At 46.5% G+C, this 24,789-nt stretch overlaps 1 protein-coding gene across 5 annotated transcripts in view; it reads right to left on the bottom strand.

Annotated features, from left to right (window-relative positions):
* ZFYVE26 (zinc finger FYVE-type containing 26) overlaps positions 1-24,789 on the bottom strand; it is a 109,638-nt gene that overhangs the window by 47,645 nt on the left and 37,204 nt on the right. For all 5 annotated transcript variants that reach the window (XM_053274412.1, XM_053274421.1, XM_053274386.1 and 2 more), the window contains 10 exons: positions 22,678-22,842; positions 22,138-22,365; positions 13,955-14,060; positions 10,275-11,008; positions 9,716-9,912; positions 7,704-7,808; positions 7,298-7,420; positions 5,745-5,921; positions 3,656-3,902; positions 3,175-3,294 (listed from right to left, as the gene is read on the bottom strand). In XM_053274412.1, the coding sequence (XP_053130387.1) occupies positions 3,175-3,294; positions 3,656-3,902; positions 5,745-5,921; positions 7,298-7,420; positions 7,704-7,808; positions 9,716-9,912; positions 10,275-11,008; positions 13,955-14,060; positions 22,138-22,365; positions 22,678-22,842 (2,202 nt within the window). The remainder of the gene's footprint in view (positions 1-3,174; positions 3,295-3,655; positions 3,903-5,744; positions 5,922-7,297; positions 7,421-7,703; positions 7,809-9,715; positions 9,913-10,274; positions 11,009-13,954; positions 14,061-22,137; positions 22,366-22,677; positions 22,843-24,789) is intronic.

Raw genomic sequence — 24,789 nt, forward strand, 5'->3', positions numbered from 1 at the left:
GAACCATTTCTTGATGTTCTGGAAGATGGACTGAGTTCCCACTCCCTGGGTAGCAATTCTTTTTGGCTGAGCCAATTGGCTATCACGTTCAAATCCCCTTGGACGTGATGTACTATGATGGAACTCAGGTTATTCTCTGCCTAATGGAGGAGTAGTGTTGCTTCTGCTTGTAAGGACCTGGATCTGGTCCCTCCTTGTTTGTCATGTGGGCCTTGGCCGTCATGTAGTCTGTTTTGACTATGATGTGTTGGTGCACCAAGATGTGTTGAAAAGCTAGTAGAGCTAATCTTAAGGCTCTCAGCTCTAGCCAATTTATACTGTGTTTTTTCTCTTCCTGCAACTACATGACCTGGGCCGAGAGAGACTGGCAGTGGGCTCCCCATCCGTGGTCGCTTGCATCTGTTGCGAGAACGATCCTTGGGAAATCTAGAAATAGTTTTCCTATTGTTAGATTGTGGGACTTCATCCCCCATGTGAGTGATTGATGGATTGGGGATAGAAGATGCACCCACTTGTTGGACTTCTGGGCAATCACTACTGGAACCATTGAAGTGTCCAGAGGTGGAATCTGGCCGCTGGCATGGAATCCAGAGATGCCACCATGAGGCTTAGTAGACAAGCCAGGTACAGTAGCAATAGCAATAGCACTTACATTTATATACCGCTTTATAGCCGGAGCTCTCTAAGCGGTTTACAATGATTTAGCATATTGCCCCCAACATTCTGGGTACTCATTTTACCGACCTCGGAAGGATGGAAGGCTGAGTCAACCTTGAGTCAATCAGTAGAGGTAGTTCAGCTCAATTCAAGGTTTATTACAGTCTATGACCAGCACAAAAAGGAAATAGAATAGAATATATAACAGAGTTATAAAAACATAATACCATTTATATCACAATACCCTAGGATATATTACTGAAACCACCAAAAGCCTCCCAATCTTGAGGGAGTTAATGACTAAAACTCAAACATTTATAAATAAGACAGAGTGAATATACAATTGAAATAAAAACATAAACAATTAAAAAGATAACAGGTCAACAGTCTCAAAACCCACCAACTATACTATAACTAAAAAGCTATAGAGCAGCACTGGATTTATTAATTAGAAGCCAACACAATCTTTGAGCTGCCGCACAGAAGCCCGCCACTTTCCAAGTAATGGCAGGAATACTATCCTCAAGCAGGAAGGCCATTTGTTGGCTAGGCGAATTTCCTTGGGAACGAGCCAGCAATGGAAATATTAATTCTAGACGTAAGTCCCTATAAAAGGAGCAGTGAAGCAGAACATGTTCAACTGATTCAACTTCCCCATCACCACAAGGGCATAGATGCTCCGCATAAGGAGTCCCACTGTAGTGTCAAGAACAGCAGAGGGAAGGCATCTACATCTAGCCTGTGTGAAAGCCAACCTATATTTGGGGATGTCTAATTGTTGCAAGTAAGTTAAAGGAGCAACAAGGTACCTTGTGGTATCATTACAATAAAAACCTGGGGACTTAGATAAATCTTCCTGCCGCTCTGTGTCTAATATTTTCCGTTTCACCAAGGCATGGGCTTGTTGTACTTCCATTTTAAGCAGGGTAAGTAGAAGTACGTTTTTGTGAGTCAGGACCGTCAGGGCTGCTTCTCTCAGTGACTTGAGGCAATTCAGTGGAAGAAATAGCTTGTCTGCGTAGGTGTCTATTAGGACTCCTAGGTGCAGGAGCCGATGAGATGATTCTAGGTGGCTCTTTTGTTTGTTTATAAGGAAGTTGTGTTCCATGGGGTTGGGGTTAAGAGAGTTGCCTTATCAGAGATTCATCCCTCCCTGAAATCTCTGAGGAGTGTACAATTCCATCAACAGTGATATCATGCTGTTTTGAGTTATGTTTAGTCTTGCATAAGGAGCGGGGCTTATGCACATGCTTACAATTCATTTTGGCTTTCTTCGGAAGAGAGGATTGAGCTCAGAAGAGGAGGAGGAAGAAGAAATTCCCACCTGCACCTTCTTTTTACTTCTCTTCTTTCTTTTATCCTTTACAATTTTTTTTAAAATGGCATCCTGGAACCAGGATTGCCAAGTCACCAGAATTTGCTCGGGCAACTCAGTTTGGGTGGACTGGTGAGAGCGGGGAGCCTGTTGGCAGGGGTGGTTAGGGTTCCCAACATGCTGCGACCTCACCATGACTGCCATGGAGGTGGAGGCTACAGTGCTGTTGAGATTTTCCTCCATGCTGGTCTCTGCTGCTGCTTCCTCCAAGTCGTGCAGGTTCATGTGGGGGGAGGCATGGCTGGTGTGGCAGGCAACCCCCAATGTTCCTGCCACCTGCCTGGGTGCTTTACAGGGTGATGGTGGCGGCGGCCTCACACACTGCTGAAGCGGCCCTTCCCACTGGCCCTAACACCGAGGCAGAAGATGCTTTTGCAGCCAAGTGCTGCTTGGTTCCGAGTCTCGCAGCCCGAGGGCAGGAGACTGGGCGCGGTGTCTGGCATCCCGTCCTTGCTGCCTGCTGGCAAAAGCTGGGACGCAGGCAGCAGCAGTCCCCCCAACGTCTTGCTGGGCGGGGGGGTTGACTGATTGCGGCCCTTGGATACAAGGAGTGCCCTGAGGCAGTACGCCAGATGCATGGGCTCCATCCATAGAGCTCATAGGCAGCAGTTGGAAGGGACAGAAGACGGGGAGGAGAAGAGTTCCTCTTTTTATATAAACCAAGAGGAAGGAGGGCAAAAAGGGGGTCAGATGAGGAGAATGGAATTTTACAGGAGAAAGAGATAGGGACAGAAGGCTAGCAATAAGCTGAATAGAGAGCCAGAGTAGTTCTGCCTGGAGCAGTCACAAGACTAAAAGAACTGGGTGGGATCATCCTCCCGAGACTCTTACAGGCTCTATTCTACTTTGCATAGTCATGCCTTTGGAGCACGTGGGGAAGGATAACCCATTGGTGAGGTGTCCTTGGACCCTAGCATCAGAGAAGGCCAGTCCTTGCACAATAGCAGTAATGTTGATATTCATCCATCCACCATAACGAAGAGTCCCCAACACAAATCAAACTTTCACTTTGCAACAGATTTAGAGTACATCTTGCTTACACATAAGTTACATATAGAATATCTACACTTTTTTTAAAAAGCAGGCGCAGAAAATGAGACCTGGACAGGTGAATTGAGACAGGTATTAAAACAAAGCCTCACCATCAGACTTTTTCCCCTCACCAGGAATACTAGTAGGAGAGAGATCTGTTGATTCTGATTTAGACAAGGTATCAGACTCACAGGCCCTATACAGACTCTCTTGAATCTGACTCATGGAATCTAGGACAAAAAAAGAAAGGAGCAGTTATAAATGGCTGACTGACCAGTATCTTATCGAAAAAGATGAACATAAGAATCCACTCACAGCAACACTCAAACCCATTAGTTCAAAATGACATATGCAATACAAGTGACATAATTGGATGGAAGGTAATCAGTAAGAGAAGTGAGGTGGAGCAGAGGATCTTAAGGAAAGTCATTAGCCAATGCACCACTTCCCAGAACTCATGGCAATAAAAAATATCCATGGTGGGAGCAGCCTGCATTCCTTGCTGTGTCCCCTAGGCTGGGAATCTGTATCATTTGGTTAAAAAACACATGGAACACCTTTACCAACTGGAAGCTTTCAGGATGTAATCACCTGATCGCTTCTCTTTTAGTGAGAAAGGAAAGTCAAGGGCTTTCCCAGCATATCTGGAGAGCAAAGCATCAACATCTTCCACAGTGAAACCGATCTCTTGTCCAACCAAGAGCTGGTGCAGTGTTTCTATGGCCACAGCTGCCCAATCTACTTTCATGTTCATCAAGAGCTGCTCCAGCATGAGGAGTGGCTTGCAGGACAGGTGAGAGTAGTTCACACGGTAAGGCTCAGGAAGTGTCAGTAACACCTGGGACACAGAAGAAAAAGAATTACCAATATTTGAGAAAGTAGCCTGAAGGCTGACAACCTTTCCCAACAGTACTGCCAAGGACCAACAATAAGATGACAGTGTGTCAAAATATATTTCAGCCCATATATTATTGGGGATTTTAAAAAATCATTTGTAACCTTTTAGTTTACATTCTCTCTAGCAAGTTTTCTCAACACTAATCTCTAGCTTTAGAATTAAATGCCCTAGAGCACAGATAGGAAAACCTCTGGAGATGCAAATAGCTTGGCCACTGCCATTAAGAGGCAAACCCTGTCTGGAAACTTCCACTAAGAAGGCACCAGAAAGATTCAGAAGAGTCTCCTTCGTCTCCTTTCTCCACTCTAATGGACACATATCCTCCAAAAGACTCTAGCTTCATTGCTTGGAGTTTCACATACACGAGCTCTTGGCTGCTTCTGTTGAATTGCAATAAGAGGCAGTGTCACACTGGTTACCAGGGAAAGTCACCTGGGGTGCTATTGTCACTAACTCCACAGCAGCCTCGTACACTCATGCTGCAAATGATCTGTGATGTTCAGTAGGGATGTACACAAACAGGTTCAGTGCTCCATTTCTGGAGTGTCGAATCTGTTTGAATGCCAGTATTCAAGCTGGCTTGATGGATATGGGGGGGGGTGCCTCCAAAGAACAGGTAAAGAGCTCCTTACCTGCTTGCACCCTCCCTGCTTTTCCCCCTGTTGGAGCTCATTTAGAAACAAATGTGTGGGGCTGCAGCGTTCCTTCCTGCGCCCCGATTAATGTGGTGAGGAGGGGGCAAGCAGGTGAGGAGCTCCTTACCTGTTTTTTTGTAAAGGCACCCTTCCCCACAAAGGAGTGCACAAACAGCTAGTGAACATCCCTAAATGTTCAGTACCACACTTCTGCTAATTATACAGATATGATGTCATTGTATACTGCCCAGGAAAGGTTTCAACAGGTGAGGGCAACATACTCTCTTGTAGGCAGGCTCTCACCCGCGTGCATGTGTAGGCATCCAGCACCAGTGGTGTTTTTTTTAATGCACAGCTGCCCGCAGGCGGACTCTCTCTCGTATGGGGAGGGAGGGGCAGACAGCCAGTGTGGCAAGATAACTACCCATGGGACAATACAGCATGTTGCTCTCTACCAATTGAAACCTTTCCTGGTGCATTACTGCAATTGACATCTCAGCCGAGTGCTCGCATCAGTCTGCGAGTGCAAAAATGACTACAAGCAATGAAGCTTGACAAAAGTTTGCCTTTTTTCAGTATGTACTTTTTCAGATAACAGAAAGTATGTATTGTTTCAGGTAACAGAAATAATATGTACAGTGATCTACAAAATGTTCCATCTGCAATTTTTATTTACCTAGAATATTAGAGAGGGGGAAACGTTAACTTCCGCCTAGTTTGGCACTCCTTAAAGCTTAGCACTCAAGGAGACAACCTAGTTTGCAAATTTGGTCAGGCTGGCCCGGGCCTTGTGAGGTTCCTGCCATTGGATCTTCAACCCATAATCACATGGGATACCTATTTCAGCAAGGAATCCTAGAAGGGCAATGAAGACTCTAGCCTCATTTGAGATGTTAAGTGCGCTGGACAGTTCATTGTCAATACTTCTATCTTCCTGCTGGCAACAATGGTTCTGGTTGCAGATTAATAAGGGAATACGACAGGTGAAAGAACAGTTCTCCTTAGGGAGGTCTAGAAACTTGTGATCAGTCTGTCTGGAATTCCCTCTCACTAAGCAAAACTAGATGCTTACAAACTGTTTTATGACACACCTATTACCCTAAATATAAAATTCAGAAATACAGTTGAAAATGTGGATTCTGTTTACCTTTGATCCCATGTAGAGAGCCTGAATTTCATTATGGCGCATAACTGTTAAGTGCTTATAGAAGTGTGTTGTGAGATAATCTGCAAGGAAGTGGGATGCTGCCAAGCTGGGATGTTTATCAAGACACTGTTCAGTTATGACAAGCTGAATGTCTGGGTCTTCTATCCTTTGCAAGAGCTACAAAGAAATTTACACACACAATTTTTTTGGATTATACATATAGCGTATTATACATAATGAAATCCTAGAGCAGATAGCATAGTTCTGCTGCAGCAAAAAAATCAAGCAGTCTGTAACATACAACAAAATTCTTTGTATGCTTTCAAATAGCTTCTACTCCAAAGTAGAACTGTGTACTAGCAAGACTGATTATCATAGAAACCAAGTTGAAGGGGCCTTGTAGGCCAATCCCTTGCCCGGTGCAGTAAATCCAGAGTTAGACTATTCCAACAGATGGTTGTATAGGCTCTGGACTTGAAAAACACCCCCACCTCTGGTCAGCTCCCCTTCCCATTAAAGGTAAACTGTGCTGTCAAGTTGATTGCGACTCCTGGCACCCACAGAGCCCCGTGGTTGCATTCCCCTTAATGTTCAGTTGAAATCAAGTTACTATGAGTTGTAACTTGAGCCCATCAGATCTAGTCCAACCCACTGAGGCAACAGAGAACAAGTCCTTGCCCTCATATATGTGACAACAATTCATGTATCTGAAGAGTGCCATTATGCCTCTCTCAGTCTTCTCTTTTCTAGGCTAAAACCACCATTTTCTTCAGCCTTTCCTGACCCTTGACCATCTTCACTGCCCACCTCTACACCCTGTTTAAGCATTAATCTTTACAGTGCCAAGAATATAAGAACATAGGGACGCTGCCATATACTGAGTCAGACCATAAGTCCATCTAGCTCAGTATTGTCTACACAGACTAGCAGCAGCTTCTAAAAGGTTGCAGGCAGGAATCTCTCTCAGCCCTATCTTGGAGATGCCAGGGAGGAAACTTGGAACTTTCTGCTCTTCCCAGAGCAGCTCCATCCCCTGAGGGGAAAAGCTTACAGTGCTCACACATCAAGTGTCCCATTCATATGCAACCAGGGTGGACCCTCCTTAGCCAAGGGGACAAGTCATGCTTGCTACCACAAGACCAGCTCTCCTCTCCAAAACTCTTTTGTATTACCAATTAATAAGCATTATTACAGCAGCATGCTACTTGGACCCAAATGTTTGAGCATGTTGGATCCTATAATTTGCCTAGGCTTCTACATTTTTCTACATTATGAGAAAAGTGTTCTCATTCACCACATGACTCCACAAATTATGCATATTGCAAGGAAGGGAAATGCATCTGTGACCAGGAGCCACAGTTGTCAGACGTTCTTGAGCATACATTTTTCATGTGTGAGGACATGCGCTAACACAAAGGGTAACTGGCCTTTCCCACAACATACAAAAGTAGATCACCGTGTATGTGCTGCATCTGTACAATACTCTGAATTAAAGCAAGCTGAGTGATGCAACCCAGGTAGCCTTGATATCATGTTGTTTTGCAGACAGTTACCTGCAAGGCCTTTTCAGTATCTCCCAACGCCAGCAAATGAAGGAGGTGTTCTTGGTGAAGGTTGATCAGATTGTCTCTTGGAACAGGATATAAGTTGCCCCATTCTTCACATAACTCATAATCCTAGGATAAAGATAATTAGACCTCGCTTGTGCAACTGGTCACTCAAATATTGTTATCTGGAGATCAATGCAAGTGCTTTTTGCAAAACTAAGCAACTGAACCTTTAGTTGGAAGAAAAATTAGTACTAAACTGAGGAAGGCACGGACAGAGATAAGAGAGATCCCATTCTACAATTGGAATGCAGGATGGACTGGGGAAGCATCTTTCTGACCAACAATTATAGTAAACAACAGGAGTAAGTTTCTGAAGAAACTAACACACACACTCCTCAGCATGTCCTACCTTTGCCTCCAGAATTGTCCCTACAATGGCCTGGGGATCATCAGAACAGGCTCTTTTCAGGTCTTGCCAATTATGCCACACTGGGACATCTTGTAGATTTAGAATCTAACAAAACAGAGCAAATAAGATTGTTACAATTCTTCAAGCTTTTCTCTTCTAACAAACAAGGCAGAGGACTGAACTGGTCCTCTGTCATAATTATACTAAATTAGAGGTGGGCTACTTACAACAGAGCAAGAGAAACAATACTTTTATATATCAAAATGTACATGTTACATGTGAGCATATCAGCTACATTTCAGGAGTGAACAAAATAAGCACAGGGAGCAGAGGAAAGAAAGAGGCAAGAGTAACAAACCATAGGTTGACTTAGAAACACAGGGAGTTGCCTTATACCCAGTTAGACCATTGGTCCATCTAGCTCAATAGTGTCTACACAGACTGGCAGCAGCTTCTCCAAGGTTGCAAGTACAGATGTGCACTGAATTGCTTTGGTGCACATCCAAGGGCAGCAAGGAATTCCCTAAAGGTGAGGTAGGGAGATCTTACCTGCCTGTCTTCCAAGCCTCCGCTGGCCTGCCGTGGCGCTTTTTAAAGCGGAAATACCTCAGAGTAAGGTGCAGCTTGTGCCACTTGCTCCCTTAAAATGCCATGCCTAAGTGATGGGATGCTTTCTCTGACATCCCTCACGCGGCGTCAGCATGTAAATGGCGTTGACACATGTGCCAACGCTGCGCGAGGGATGCCAGGGGACACATTCCATTGCTGCGGTGTGGTGTTTTAAAAGGGCAAGCAGCACAAGCTGCTGCTTGCACTGAGGTATTTCCACTTAAACAGTGCTGCGGCAGGCTGGCGGGGGCTTGGAAGACAAGCAGGTAGGACGTGCCTGCCCCCCCTTAAGGGACCCCCTCACAAAAATGTTTTGGCACCGCTCCAAAGAGGTGCTGAAATGTTTTGGGCTCATCCCTAGTTGCAAGCAGGAGTCTCTCTCAGACCTATGCCAGGGAGGGAACTTGGACCTTCTGCATATAAGCACCCTTCCCAGAGTGGCCCCATCCCCTAAAGGGAATATCTTCTGCAGTCTTTTATTCAAGAGCAAACCAGGGTGGACTCTGCTTACCAAGGGGGACAATTCATGCTTGCTACCACAAAACCAGCCCTCTTCCCTTATCACAGGCAGTAGCTAACTATGAAAGCATGCCTTGGGGCCAAAAGTGTCATGTCTCACTTGACCCTTTGCCTTGCCATGTCAAGCTGCAAGCCACATCAGCTGGAGATAATTTATATGCCTTTAATAAATCAGTCCCATAGCTCTCATGTATCACAGAAATGGCATCCATAAAATACTACTATTACAGTGACAGACGTTTTCTTTTTCAGGAAATGCAGAAGTCCTAATGAAGCCCTGACTGAACATGTTTCCCAGGTTTGAGAACTGATCTCCCACTAGTCTACAAAGCTAATGAGGGGCAACATGGAAACATTTTAGTATAAGGAATTATTCATAAAAGCTAAAATCACAACGAATACGAATAAGTTCCTAAACTCTACTAGGCACTGTGCATGAGTCAAAAAGCACACAGTCAAAACTAATGATCCTCAGCATGCTTATACAACAGTGCATTGATCTCAATGGAATTTACTTGCAAACAATGTAGTGTGTTAGCCCTACTTACTTGCAATGGATTCTAGGTGGCATTGTTGAGCAATCCTATGAATGTCTACTCAGAAGTAAGTCCCAAATGTGAGGCCCACTCCAGTAAGTGTGCTTAGGCCTGCAGCATCTATCTATAAACTATAAACTACCATCTTATATTTTGGGAAGCTATTTCCATTTTCATCTAGAAACAGGGAGCCAGAAGTACATTGGGGCCAAAAGATAAGAAACAGGTGTTTTAAAATACATTCCCAAAACAAGTCATATTTGATTCACAGGGAAGACAGTGGCCACACTGTGCAAGAAAAAGAGACCGGAGAGACTGGGAGGAATATCTTCTCTCTGACTTGCATACCTTTTGATAAACTCCAAGTTCTTTCACCTTGCCCTGGAGATCAGATCTGAGTTCTTCAGATACCTCAGGGTCAGATGCACAATAAGCTAAGATTTCCAGACAAGCCTCCAGGGGCCAGTTATCCAGACAGCGCAGGGCCAGCCTGCTCCTCAGCATGGCATCCCTCACAGGGAACAAGAACCTCCAACCTTCATTACCTGAAAAGCAAGCAGAAGGTATAGATGTAAAGCCCCTGTCTCTGCACAGTGAGCATTTCTAACTGTACAAGGTTAACCCCAACACCAGACAATCACTAAGACAAACACAAAGCATAGTATCAACACCACTACTGATATCTCCCTATGCTTTTTATAACCCAACCAGTTGACTGGATAACATGGATAAAAACACCTATTTTATGCCAGAATAATTTTTGTATTTTTCCATGTCAACTTCACACAATCGAATATACGTATCTTCAGGCCTACCACCAGAGGGAGTGCGTAAGCCTGAGGCGCAACACAACGGCCAAACCACAGCACTTATAAAGAAAATAAAGCCAAACACTGTTCCTTGTTACCATAAGCGGTGGCACAACTCAGCACAGCATCCCGCACAGTGACCAGCTCTTCCATGTCCTGGCTGTACAGATCCAAAACCTTCAGGGCTCTGGGCCAGTCCCCAGCAGAGAGTGCATGCTCAAAGGTCTCCATTAACACCTCAACAGCTGTGATGGAATGCAATCCCAGAAAGAGCAAGGAGATATAAGACTTGCCACAGAGTCCACTGGCTGAAACATTTCCCTCATCCTGGGGGTCCTGAAGAGGCTCACACATGTTAAGAAGAAAGCTCTCCAGAAGGGGGAACTCCTTTAACAACACTTCACATTCTTTGGAAATTTGCTCTATGGACAAAGGGACTTCCCGTTTTCCTCGGAACTCCATCCACGATAGGCTTTGTTTAGGAATTTTCTGAACCTTTGATGCACTGAGACAAGCCACGGTAGCTGTTAGTTTCGACTGAGATTTCAGAAAAGCGAGTGAAGAAGTTGTGAGCATGTGTTGGTTTGGTTCAGCCAGAGCAGGTTGGCTGGAGGCATCTTCAGAGTCCATAGCTGGATTATGTACTGGTATCTCAACATCAGGCAGACAGTGATATGCATGCAGGTGTGCTAGGCTACTAATATTCGTCACAAAGGACCTAACCTGGCTGCCTTGTCTGTTGTTATACAAAGGCAATGCCTTACAGCAACAGTTAATGATCACTTGCTGCACATTCAAATTCAGTTCTTCTTTGGCCAGCAGCAAAGACAACCTGCAGAATTGACAAGTAGAATTGTCTTAGGAACAAAGAAAGCTTATATCAAGTCAGACCATTGGTCCCTCTGGCTCAGTACTGTCTGTACTGACTGGTAGTGGCTCTCCGTGGTTTCAGGAAGGAGTGTCTTCCAGCACTACCTAGAGATGGCCAGGGAGTGAACCTGGAACCTTCTGCATGCAGGTGCTCTTCCAATGAGCTACAGCCACATCCCTTAAGGGGAATCTCTTACAGCAGACAGTGTTCACATGTAGTCATCTATCCAAAACCAAGGTAAATCCTGCTTAGCAAAGGGGACATTCATGCTTACTACCAAGACTGTTATCCACCCCAAACAAGTTTGTAACAAGTTTGACCCAACACTATGAACTGTTTCAAACACCATGCAAGGCAAACTCTGGCAAGATGTACATGCCAAGTGTACATGCAACAGGGAGCTGCGGTCAGTATCAGCCTCTGACAAATGCACTTATGATACATGAGTTTGCAAAGCGTAAAGTGTGAATGCAATACACATGCCTAGAAGTTTTTAAAAATAAATAAAAATAAATGCACTTCACACATCTTAGGTGTACACCTAAACATGCTGTTGAAAGAAACTCTGGTATATCAAATGATACTCATTTGGGACCAGTGCTTTTTAATGTATCCATAAATGATCTAGAAGTTTGGGGTAAGCAGCAAAGTGGTCCGATTTTCAGATGCCACCGAGCTATTCAGGGTAGTGAAATCCAAAACAGATTTTGAGGAATTCCAAAAGGATCTCTCCAAACTGGGGGAGTGGGCAACAAAATGGCAAATGCAGTTCAATATAAGCAAGTGTAAAGTGATGCATATTGGGGCAAAATCCCCAACTTCATGTATATGCTGATGGGAGCTGAACAGTCAGTGACTGACCAGGAGAGGGATCTTGGGGTCATGGTGGACAGCTCACTGAAAGTGTCAACTCAATGTGTGGCATCTATGAAAAAGGCCAATTCCATGCTTTGAATCATTGGGAAGAGGTTTGAAAATAAAACTGCTAATATTATAATGCCTTTATACAAAACTATGGTGTGGCCAGATTTGGAGTACCGCGTACAGTTCTGCTCACCATCTCTTAAGAAGCGCATTGTAGAATTTGAGAAGGTGCAGAAGAAGGCAACCGAGATGATACGGGGCCTAAAGCACCTTCCTTATGAGGCATGTCTACAACACCTGGGGCTTTTTACTTTAGAAAAAAAGATGATTGAGGGGTGACATGACAAGCCCAAGGCCCATCTAGACCAGCATCCTGTTTCACATAGTGGCCCACCAGATTTATTTATTTATTCAATTTAGATACCGCCCTTAGGCAAGAGCTGAGGGCATGCCCTCTCTCCTACTCTTGCTCCTCTGCAACGTATTTAGAGGCATCTTGCCTCTGAGGCTGGTAGTGACCTATAGCCCTCAGACTAGTAGCCATTGATAGGTCTATCCTCCATGAATTTATCTAAACTCTTCTTAAAACCATCCAGGCTGTTGGCTGTCACCACATCTTGTGACATAATTCCATAGGGTGATTATGTGTTGTGTGAAAAAGTATTTCCTTTTGTAGGTCCTAAATTTCTTGGCAATCAGTTTCATGGAAGGACCCCCAGTTCTAGTGTTATGCAAGAGGGAGAAAAATCTATCTATCAACTTTCTCTACACCATGCATGATTTTATAGACCTCTATCATGTCTCCTCTCAGACATCCTTTCCCCCTAAACTAAAAAGCCACAGGTGTTTTAGACATGACACCAAGATCCCTCTCCTGATCAGTCACTGACAGCCCATCAGCGTAAGTGTGAAGTTGCAGGCATCACTTTGCATTTGCTAAAATTGAACTGCATTTGCCATTTTGTTGTCCATTCCCTCAGTTTGGAGAGATCTTTTTGGAGCTCCTCACAGTCTCTTTTGGATTTCACTACACTAAATAGCTTGGTGTCATCTGCAAATCTGGCCACCCTGCTGCTTACCCCAACTTCTAAATCATTTATGAACAAGTTAAATGGCACTGGTCCCAGTACCGATCCCTGGGGGACCCCATTTCTTACTTCCCTCTATTTAGAGAACCGTCCATTCATTCCTCTGTTTCCTGTCCTTCAAGCAGTTATCAATCCACACATGAACCTATCCCCTTATCCCATGACTACTAAGTTTTCCCATGAGTTTTTGATGAGCAACTTTGTCGAAAGCTTTTTGAAAGTCCAGGTATACTGTCAACTGGATCACCATTATCCACACACCGCTGACATTCTCAAAGAACTACAAGTGGTTAGTAAGGCAAGATTTACCTTTGCAGAAGCCATGCTGGTTCTCCCCCAGAAGGGCCTGTTCTTCTATGTGCTTTACAATTTTATCCTTGCAAATGCTTTCCATCAATTTGCCTGTAACAGATACTAAGCTAACCAGCCTGTAATTTCCTGGATCCCCCCTGGAAAATCGGTGTTACATTAGCTACTTTCCAGTCCTCTGGTACAGAGCCTGATTCTATGGATAAGTGGGGTGTACACACACACACACACACACACACACACACACACACACACACACACACACATATATATATATATATATATATATATATATATATATATATATTGTGTGTATTTGCAAGGAGGTTGGCAATTTCGCATTTGAGTTCTTTAAGGACTTTTGGGTGGACACCATCTGGCCTTTCATCACCCAAAACAAAACTTTTCCATGTCAGTGCAAAAAGAGACAGATACACACTGTTCCTACATGTATATGCCTGTATGCTGCTGATACAGCAAATACTTCCCTAATTATTCAAGTGTAAACTTGTCTTTATGGCTGCAAAATAATTCCTAAACACTTTGCTCTTTGCATACAATCTAGAGTGGAGCTCATTTTACAGAAGAAAATTAGACTTCAGACATGCATCAGCATAGCATCCATGCACATCTGAAAATTATTTACCTGTCAGGAGCCACCTGTCTCTCAAACAAGAGTTGAGACAATAACTGAGAAGGGCTCTGCTGGAGTAATATGAAAGGGTTTCCCACTTGCACGTCTGCAGATTGATCTAGGTGAAGAGTATTGAAAAGCTTCAGTGATAGGTTTAGACTTGCTTTCGTGTTATGCTTTTCCCTGCGGCGCTCAAATTATTTGTAGCAAAGTCCCTGGCACAGCTCCTCTACAGCACACAATTGGGTCCCCCTAATAGCTATGCCCGCTTGCAACTAGTGCAATCCAAATTTTTAAGAGCTGCCCTCCAAATCTCACGATGCGTGTTGAATGCCACCCTGTGACTAGAGACAGGAATGATGAAGGTGGAGGCTAAAGTATGGCTGGCCAACCTTATCTAAGGGGTTAAGCTACCCCACCTCCCTAATGGACTCCCCCCCCCCACTCTACAGGACTCCTTCCTATCTCCTTGGAAAAGAGCGTATCCAGACCAAACTGTCAAGCTTGGGACTCTCCCTTTCCCTAGCTATGGGTTATGACCAGACCAAATCTGTGCTAAAACAAAAGAATAACAGACAGAGCGTCAGACAGACCTGGGCAGGGTCCCAAACTTCCCCACAACGGAAAGTTTGAGATACCTCCCCTCTCCCATTGCATATCTGTCATTGCTGGAGGTCCCACCCCATAGCAAGGCCTTCACTTTGGCATGCTACCAAGGCCTCCCGTGAGCTGTTCTACAATGCAGGTTCAGGAAGATTCCACCTGCAGAGATACTATGCCCTTGTGACACAGGGCAGGTCAAAACCACAGCACATCTTCTCCTCTTTTGTCCCTTTTACAAAGATAGTCACACCAAGCTTGTTTTGCCAGTGCTCCTCATGTATCCTGGTCGCTCAAGTAAATTTTATACCTTACTGCTGCTCTCCGATGAAGACCCCATCGTAACACTGCAAAGTTCTGTGCCGCAGCGTGCAGAATCCACAGGACGACAGCTCCTGCCTAGAGGGCCTGTGGGCTGAGCCTACAAATTCCAGTCTTAGCCTCAGCTTTCACATAAAAACAGGTTGCTTACCTGTAACAGGTGATCTGGTAGTGATCCGTTGAGTCCATAAGTAAATGGGGTTCTGCGCCTGCGCAGGCACCTCTCGGGCCGACTAGGTAGCTCCTCGCGACGCCCAACTGCCTACCTGCACGTGCTGCTGCATGCTAGCTATATAGAGCGGCTGGGCATCTTCCGTTAGTTCTCTGTGCAGTCCACCTCTTCTGTGCAATCCGTCACCAGATGTTCCCCATAATGTCCATACTTCTGCAGCGGGATTGGTTCTGGGCGGGTCTTATGGACTCAACGGATCACTACCAGATCACCTGTTACAGGTAAGCAACCTGTTTATCTGGATCGTGATCCGTTGAGCCCATAAGTAAATGGGTGATTAGTAAGCTAACCCTCCATGGCGGTGGGAGCAGAAGGATGTCCGCTAAGGTAACACCCTCTTCAAGACACTTCGCCCATATTCCGCCTGGCGCGCCATGCGCAAGTCCACTGCATAATGTTTAATAAAAGGCTGCTGTGATGACCACGTAGCAGCCAAGCAGATGTCGTCCATCTTTATGTCAGAAAGGTGAGCAGCAGATGTCGAGTATGCTCTAGTAGAGTGAGCCCGTATAGTTTTGGGCGGTGTTACACCCTGCAGCTTATACGTCAGCAGGATAAGCTCTACTAACCAGTGTGCCAAACGTTGTCGAGACACTGCCTGCCCTTTAAACTTGCCTTTATAGCCTACAAACAGTTTACTTGTCTTTCTATACTGTCTAGTCCCTCTCAAATAGTACAATAAGGACCTACGCACATCTAACGCGTGTAGTGCCTTTTCCAGTGCTGTTTGTGGGTCCTTAATTCACCCACCCTTTTAGCTGTGGTTATAGCTATCAGGAATGCAGTTTTAAGCGTTAACAATCTCAAGCTAGTGCCATCTAGTGGCTCAAACGGTTGTTCCATCAATGCAGATAGAACCAATGACAGACTCCACTGCTCTAAAGGTTTTCGCAGTGGAGGATACAGATTATTTAGTCCCTTCATGAACCGTTTACATTCTGGATGGGTAAACACCGATTTTCCATCCCAACCAGGAAGTTTCGAGGACAGTGCTGCCAGATGCACTTTTAACAATACGTTTGCAAGGCCCTTTATCTTCAGACTTGTTAGATAGAGCAAAACCTGGCGCACTTATGCCCGCTGTGCAACAAACTTATTTTCCCTTGCAAACGTTTTAAATCTTTTCCATTTACATAAGTAACTGCGTCTCGTTGACTTCCGCCTACTGTTTAATAGAATGGATCTTAAAAGTTTATTCTCCATGCTGTCAACCTTAGTGTTTGGATTTCTGGGTGCAAAATCCTCCCTCCTGATCTCTGTAGAAGATCTGCCACTGGTGGAAGACGGTAATGGTTCCCTCTGCATAGGCGCAGCAGCAGAGCAAACCAAGTCTGACATGGCCACCAAGGGGCTATTAGAATGCAGTCTGACATGTCCCTCAGGATCTGTGCTAACACTCGATTGAGGAGTGGCATTGGTGGAAACAGGTAAAGTAGCCCCCTGCTCCAATCGTATTGAAATGCATCTCCTAGAGACCCTGCACCTATTCCCGCACGAGAGCAATATCTCTTGCATTTCTTGTTCTCCTCCGTGGCAAACACATCCACCGATGGTGTCCCCCAGTGATCGAAAACTTGTCTGACATACTCCTGATTGATTTCCCACTCGTGTCTTTGGTTGGTTTGAATGCTCCGACTTAGAGCATCCGCTAGTTGGTTGTCTACACCTCGAATGTGTATTGCCATTGGATAAATGGCATGCATGATGCACCATTCCCACAATCTCATGGACAAGGTGCAAAGTGTTGGTGAAACCGTCCCTCCTTGTTTGTTCAGATAGGCTATAGCTGTAGTGTTGTCCAGGTGGACCTGCACAACAGAACCCCGTAATTGAGGTTCGAAGGCCTTCAGTGCCAAAAATGCAGCCAACAGTTCCAGGTAGTTGATATGCCTCTGGACTTGTTGAGGCGTCCTGAATGCATTCGGGGCCGCAGTGTGCTCCCCAACCTAGTAGGGAAGCATCGGTCGTGACGCATGCTGTTGGAAGCAGAGGACGGAATGGTACGCCCCGTAAGAGATTTCCCTCGACTAACCACCATTGCAGGGAAACTAGTACCTTCCTGGAAAGGTGCAGTAGCATGTTCTGGCTGTCTATATTGGGTCGAAAATGGTCCAAATAGCAACGCTGCAGGGGCCTCATTTGAAGCCTTGTATAACGAACGGTCGTGTTGCAAGAGGCCATCAGGCCTAACAGTCTCTGGACCTTCCTTGCTCTTTGGACAGGATTGCCCAAGAACTGTTCCACCAGAGACTTTATCTGAATGTATCTGTCCCATGGTAGGAATGCTCGATGTTGCTCCATGTCTAGAGCAGCTCCTATGAAGCTCAGCTGCTTTCTTGGAGTTAAATTTGTCTTCTTCCAATTTACGTTGAGACCTAAGTCCTGGAGAAGATTCAGCATCATCTGTATCTGTGTTTCCAGTAACATCCTGTCCTTGCTCACCAGGAGCCAATCATCAAGATACGGATAGATCACCAGGCCCTGAGTTCGAAGGTGAGCAATTATCACTGCCATTACTTTGGTAAAGACTCTCGGGGCCGTCGACAACCCGAAAGGTAGAACCGCATACTGGTATATTACATCCCCCACAGTAAATCGGAGGTACTTTCTGTGGTTTTCCTGGATGCCCACATGGAAGTATGCATCCTTCAAATCTAACGTTGCCGCCCACTCCTCCTGATCTAAGAAGGGTAGAATCTCCTGCAACGTTGTCATCCTGAACTTCCAGGCCCAGACAAAATTGTTTAGTCCCCTCAAGTCCATGATTGCCCGTATCCCGCCATCCCTCTTGGGAATTTGAAAGTAGCGGGAGTAGAATCCGGACAACCTTCTCACCCACTGCACTGGAACAACTGCACCTTTCTCCAACAACACCTGTATCTCCTCCTCGAGTACCGGCATCGACCTTGTGAAACTTAGGCCTGAGAACGGTGGAAGAGTGATGAACTCTATCGCATAACCTGTCTCCACAATCCTCAGTAGCCACTGGTCTGTTATGTTGTGCCATGCTAAAGCATGGCTTGCCAGTCTGATGGTTGAGCTGGCAACTACAGGGCCGATGACAGTGGTCCTGGCAATTGATCTTAAATGCAGTGGGCTGGCAGAGCAATCAAAAGGACTGCTTCGCACCCTCCTTGATGTTCCTAGAGTTCTGATTTTTGTTTTTGTTGGTGTTATTGCTTCCGAAGCCCCTAGGTCGCTGATAGGGCCTATTCTGTCTTCTGAAATCCCTCTTGTCTTGGAAACGGTATGACCGGTGTTTATTATAACTGTAAGTACGAGAGCCAGCTGTTGAGGTAGGTACCATAAAGGTCTTGGCTGTGAATTTTGACTTTTTTAAAGTCTCCATAGTAGCATCAGTGCTTTCATGGAAAAGTCCCTTTCCATCGAAGGCCAGATTTTCCACCCTGTCCTTCATATCCAGCTGGAGTGAAGTTGCGCGTAGCCAAGCATGACGCCGCATTGTGACAGCGGTCACCATGGCCCTTGACTCTGTTTCTGCTAAATGTTTAAACGTACTCAACTGCTGTTTTGTTACTGACGTCGTCTTGTCAAATACTTCATGAAGCTTCATTTGTAGCTGCTCTGGTGACATCGAAGTAGAATCATGCAGTAAGTTGTCCCACATCAGATGGGTGTACCGAGCCATACAGGCTGCATAATTAGCAATCCTGACAGCCAGGCTCGATGTGCATATATTCTTCTTCCTAATACGTCTATCTTTCTCCCTTCCTTGTCAGCGGGTGTTGTATGGCGGCGGCTGCCTTTTGATGTTGATGCGCAATCCACCACCATGGAGTTCGGGTCCGGATGGCGTATCAGGTACTTCTCTTCTCCTTCATGGACTCTATATAAGTTCTCTATACGTTTAGACGTAGGATTTGCTGTTTGGACACTGTCCCAAGCTGACTTGGCTGCCTTTGCAATGGCTGGGATTATAGGTAGGGAGACAGGGTGAGATGATTTGGACTGGAACATCATATTATAAACCAGGTCAGCAGACTCTGTCTCGGGGAGCTGCAGGTCCAAACCCAAAGCCTCAGCCATTTCTCTAATCAGTGAATGGTACGCCTTGAGTTCCTCAGTTGGGGATCTCGAGAGACATGGTGGGACCTTGGAAGGAGGCTCCACCTGTCGACTGCCCTGATAAGAATCAGAGTATTCTGAGTCAAAGCCGGAGATGAACCCCTGGATGATGGGCTTGGTGGAGGTGGGGTGCGCTTTCTCTTCCGCTTCCCAGCGGGTTTCTCTTGTAAGGGCATTATAGCCTTGGCTTGTGCTTCTAGTGGGGGTCCTTGCACAAGGCTTTCAGTATTAGGTGTAGGTGACACAACAGCTCTCTCTACCGGTTGTTGAGGCTGCATAGCCTTCCATCTCAGATACTCTGCATAGTCGTGTGGCAAAGAGTGTCTAAAACCACAAGTGTGTGCAGGCTGCGTGGCAGGGTGGCGTATACTTCCATCCGCTACACCTGCCAATGGTTGCACCACAGCCAGGGGTGACTGAAACAAGTTCTCAACTGCAGCCCTTGGGGAAAGTGATGGAGTCTTGGGTGGTGGAAGACCCTCTTCTGCTTCCTCGTCATCCTCTTCATCATCCAAACCAGCACTCAGGAAACCTTGAAAAGTGGACTCTGCTGGGGTGTTAGGACCAGATTCCATCAAGCTTCTGAGAGCAGAAGTTGCGCTTCTATCAGAGCGCTGGCTATTTTGCTGCTGTGGGGTTGATGGAGATTGCTGTGGTGTAGGAGCCGGTGACAGTGAGTGGCGCCTTCTAGGATGAGATTCCTCTCTCGGCATCGAGCGGGGTCTCGACGTCGAGGAGTCTCTAGCCTTACTAGCCTTCGATGTCGAGGGCTTCGCTATCGAGGGATCCCTCCCTCGCTCCTCCTTCGATGTCGATGGCTTTGGTACCAGCGGCTTCAATGTCGACGGAGGCTTCAATGTCGATGGGACGCGTGCGCTCTCCTCTGCTGCAGTTTCCAATACTGGGCTAGAAGCCCGTGGCTCTGCACTCCACTCAGTCTCCAAGCCTTGCACCGATGAGGGTGAAGGGGTCTTTCGCCTATGCTCACTTCGACTAGAGTGCTCCGTAGCAGCAGCTTCCTGACGACGCCTCTTTTCTCGGCGTCCCTGCTCCTTAGAAGAGATCTCCAAGGGTCTCTTAAAAGGTGTATCGGCGGACACGGTTCTAGACTGTGCGAAGACAGCTCCGTGTCCCTCCGCCCCCAATGCCGATCTCGATGTCGACGGTGCTTCAGGTCGAGGGGTGGAAGGGCGCAGCGCGTCTTCATACAGGGCAGCTCTCAGACGCAGAGCTCGGTTTGTCCCCGTCTGTTTAGAGAAGGCACAACAGATTTTACAAGCTGCCGTGTTGTGCTCTTCTCCAAGGCATAGTAGACAGGAATCGTGGTGGTCAGTGGAGGGCAATTTAGCCCGGCACTTCACACAACACTTAAAGGTCGTTTTTGTTTCCATTCTCCGAGCATTTGCCGTTAACAGTCCAGTCCAGTTCAATCCAAAGAATCCGTCCGATCTTTCGTCAAAATTAGTCCGTAAAGCAGTTTCCCAGTCCAAAACACAGTCCAAAGTTCAAATATCCGTAAGTAATCGTCAACAAACAATGCCTAAGCACTTAAACTCACAACAATTTCTGCTACCGAGGAGCCCAAACGAGGTCTGAACGCTGTGGCGGTCAAACAGAAACTAATGGAAGATGCCCAGCCGCTCTATATAGCTAGCATGCAGCAGCACGTGCACGTGGGCGGTTGGGCGTCGCGAGGAGCTACCTAGTCGGCCCGAGAGGTGCCTGCGCAGGCGCAGAACCCCATTTACTTATGGGCTCAACGGATCACGATCCAGATCCTATTGTATCCCGTAAAGCTATTGTAATTGCATTCTTTAATTTTTGTTCTATCCTTATCTAGAAAACGCTTGGTGTCCGTCCGTGGACGGACACCAAGCGTGTGTCCGTGCCTCCCTGGCCTCTTCTGGGCATGCGCGAAGCGCATGGCCAGAAGAGGCCAGGGAGCCAGGACTGCCAGCACCCGGCGGCCATCTTGGGCGGCCAGAAGCGGCCGCCCCGAAGAAGCCGGTTAAGCGGCGGCGGGGGACACTGGCCGAGGCGGCGGCAAAGCCGCCGCCTCAGCCAGAGGAGACGGCGCGGCCAAGGAGGCGGCAGAGCCATGGCCGAGGCCTGGCCGTGCTGCCGCTTACCCAGCTTCTTCGGGGCGGCCGCTTCTGGCCGCCCAGGATGGCCGCCGGACGAGGCGGCGGAGAAGAATGCGGCGGTGGGCCCCGGCAGCGGTGGACCAGGCCGGAGCCACGGGCGGCGGTGGGTGGCGGGCCCGGCCGGAGCCGTGGGCGGCGGTGAGTGGCGGACCCGGCCAGAGCCGCGGGAGGGAGGGGTAATGGCGGCGGTGGTCTGGAGCGCAGAGCTCCCCTAGCGCCCGTTATCCAACGGGCTACAAAACCACTAGTGTAACTATAAACACCTTTAACTATCTTTAAGTACCCTTCTGGTTCACTGTTCTCTACGACTTAGACTTTTCTCTCGTAGACAATCTTAGCTCTATTTTTAAATTTTACATTTAAATCTTTTACCTTATTACTACATCATACTTTCAGTTTCATAACGGTAGTGTTATATTTTATCTCTCATTCCCTACTTGTATCTCATGTATTTTATTGTTCTTATGCTGGTCTATGACGGAAGAGAGGTGAAAGGTGTTATGCTTTCAAAACCCACTTCTAATCCTCACACCACACAGCAATGCTGTAGACCTGCTATGAACTTCAGTACTTTAGCTTCTGCTGCATCACCCTGCACTGATGCTGAATAGGAGTGCATTTGCTATTTCAACTGAACACGAATACAGTTGTAGGGAAAAATCATACACAAACAAAGATGCAACACGAGCTTTTTAAAAGTTTCCTCATTCAGATGTCAGTTTCCCCAATATTTACAGTTTTGCTTTCTTTTTAAGAAGAAGAAATGTAGGCTTGAACTGAGACCTGGGTATCAGTAGGGCAAGACCTCTCACCTAGCTCTGGATTCAGGCTTTGGAGAACAGTGGCAGCCAGCCTCTTAATATAACCAAAGAAGTCCTGGACATAGGCAGTTTGCCTATGACTATCCTGCATGGTTTGAGCATGTTGGTCCAAGGTTCTCAGCAACAGTTTGACTTGATTAGATACTGGATGTGCCTCTAAGTCTGCAGGTTTCAAAGAGGACTGTTCTACCAAGGAAGTAAGGACGTTCCCTTTAATATCTAGTTAAAAACAGAAAAACCAGATCAAAAAGCAAGGCCAGAGATGAAGTACTCCACACATTAACACGCAAGGATTGCAAATTCCTTTCCTTACTGAAGTTACATTGTACCTTCCACTCTAGCTAACATGACTAGTATGTTGGAAGAGATCTATCAGGTATGGCAAAAAATCTGAAGTAGTTTTAGGACCCTATTTCTAAGCAATCTAAAACTGGAAGTTATACATAAGAATGAGGAGATGAACAATCCAAAGCAAGAATAAATGCAAGAGTAATTGAGTGCTGAGAAACACATTCAAACACATTTCCCTACCTAAAGAACCTTCTGCATGTTCCAGTTTGTTTAGGATTTGTTCAAAATGCTGTGTTAAGACAATATGATTAGTAATACAGTTCTCAGTCAGGGCTGGGTAACAAGTCTGTAGGAGATCAGAAATGCTGCAATGGAAATGTTGACTTATTTTCTCATCTGAGATTTCTGTTGGAACACAAAGAAACAGACCATTAGAATCAAATCTCAACGTCATTTTAACATTAAAGGAATAGGTACAATAAAGGCTGATGAAGTCCAGGTGTGGAAGCAAATGCTGAACTGAGTCAAGGCATCATAAAGACTATTTGGCAATCTAGCCCACTATGACGGACAACAGCTCTCCAAAGCATTGTCCGTCTTGCTCTCAAAGTGCCTCATCATCTCTAAAACTCAAAACATAGATCCTCTCTAGTTTTAAAGAGGTATGTATACTAATACTGGAAGGGTGGTGCAGAGTTCGAAAGACCGACAGTTTGACCAGTTCAAAGGTGGGGGGCATAACGACAGGTTGCTTACCTGTAACTTGGGTTCTTCTAGTGGTCATCTGTGCTCTTACACGAATGGGCTTTGTGCCTGCGCAGAGACCACATCGGAGCTTCCAAGCTGAGAACTGCTTTTTGGCTGTAACCCCACCCCCCTTGATATATAGGCAGCTGCGTGGGCTTTCCTCTCCAGTCTTCTGAGTCCGCAATCTGAAAGAGACTAGCAGAAAAGACATGAGAAGAGGGGAGGATGGGTGGGCGTGTAAGAGCACAGATGACCACTAGAAGAACCCAAGTTACAGGTAAGCAACCTGTCGTTCTTCAACGTGGTCTCTGTGCTTTACACGAATGGGTGCATAGCAAGCTGCACCCGAGACATGCTCACCTGGAGACAAGATCAGGCAAAGATAGATTGTAGCACTGCGCTGCCAAACACCGTGTCTTTTCTGGCTTGGACATCCAGGGCGTAATGGTGTATGAAAGAGAGCTTTGACGCCGATGTAGCCGCCTGGCAGATGACAACTAGGGAAATAGATCTGTCAAAGGCAGTAGATGCCGCAACCACTCTCGTCGAATGTGCTTTAAGAGAGGGCGGAAGAGGTTTCTTGGTGATCTGGTACGCCAGGGAGATGGTACGGACCACCCATCTGGATATGGTCTGTGCAGAGGCCTGTTTGCCTTCGTTGGGGCCAGAGTGGAGCACAAAGAGAGACTTGGAGGTTCGAAGGGCAGAGGTGCGGTCGACGTAGAAGGCGAGCGCCCTTTGGATGTCCAGAGTGTGGAGGCGTCGTTTGGCCACAGTCGCCGGCTCAGCAAAGAACACAGGTAAGGAGATAGGTTGGGAACGGTGAAACGAAGTCACTACCTTCGTAAGAAAGGCAGTGTCCAGTCATAGGATGGCCTTTTCTTTACGGAAGGTGAGGTAAGGAGGGTCAACTCTAAGAGCCCTGAGTTCACTGACCCGTCTGGCTGAGGTGATAGCCATAAGGAAAGCCACTTTACAGGAAAGGAGGTCAGGAGAAATCGTAGCCATGGGCTCAAAGGGAGTGTTCATGAGTGAAGAGAGGACCAAAGTCCAGTCCCAAGCCAAGGCCATGACCGGCGGGTCCGGGTACAGGTGAGTGAGCCCTTTAAGGAAGCGCCTGACGGTAGGGTATTGGAACCACGAGGGTGTGGAGGTAGGGGAGTTAGCCACTATGGCTGCCAGGTGGACCCGCAATGACGGGATTTTAAATCCGGCCTGCTTAAGGGAAAGTAAGCAGGCACAAATATGTTAAATCCGGCCTGCTTAAGGGAAAGTAAGCAGGCACAAACATGTTGCACCAAAACAGAGTGCAGGGGAATTTCTCTGTCCCTTAAATAAGTCTGAAAACGGGTCCATTTGTGGGAGTAAGAGGACACCGTGGAGGGTTTATGTGAGGCCTGGACTATTCTGAGCAGGTCTGCTGGGAGGGCGGGACTATGTGCCAGGCTGTGAGGTGGAGATGCTGTAGGTCCGGATGGAGAAGACAACTGTTCTGCAGGGAGAGGAGATGCGGGATGTCCGGGAAGCGGACGTGCCACCCTGTCTGTTCAGGTAAGCTTTGGCGGTAGTATTGTGCGTTTGAACAAGGACGTGGGAGCCTCGTAT

Source organism: Hemicordylus capensis, chromosome 1, assembly GCF_027244095.1.
Source record: "Hemicordylus capensis ecotype Gifberg chromosome 1, rHemCap1.1.pri, whole genome shotgun sequence".
NCBI lineage: Eukaryota > Metazoa > Chordata > Lepidosauria > Squamata > Cordylidae > Hemicordylus > Hemicordylus capensis.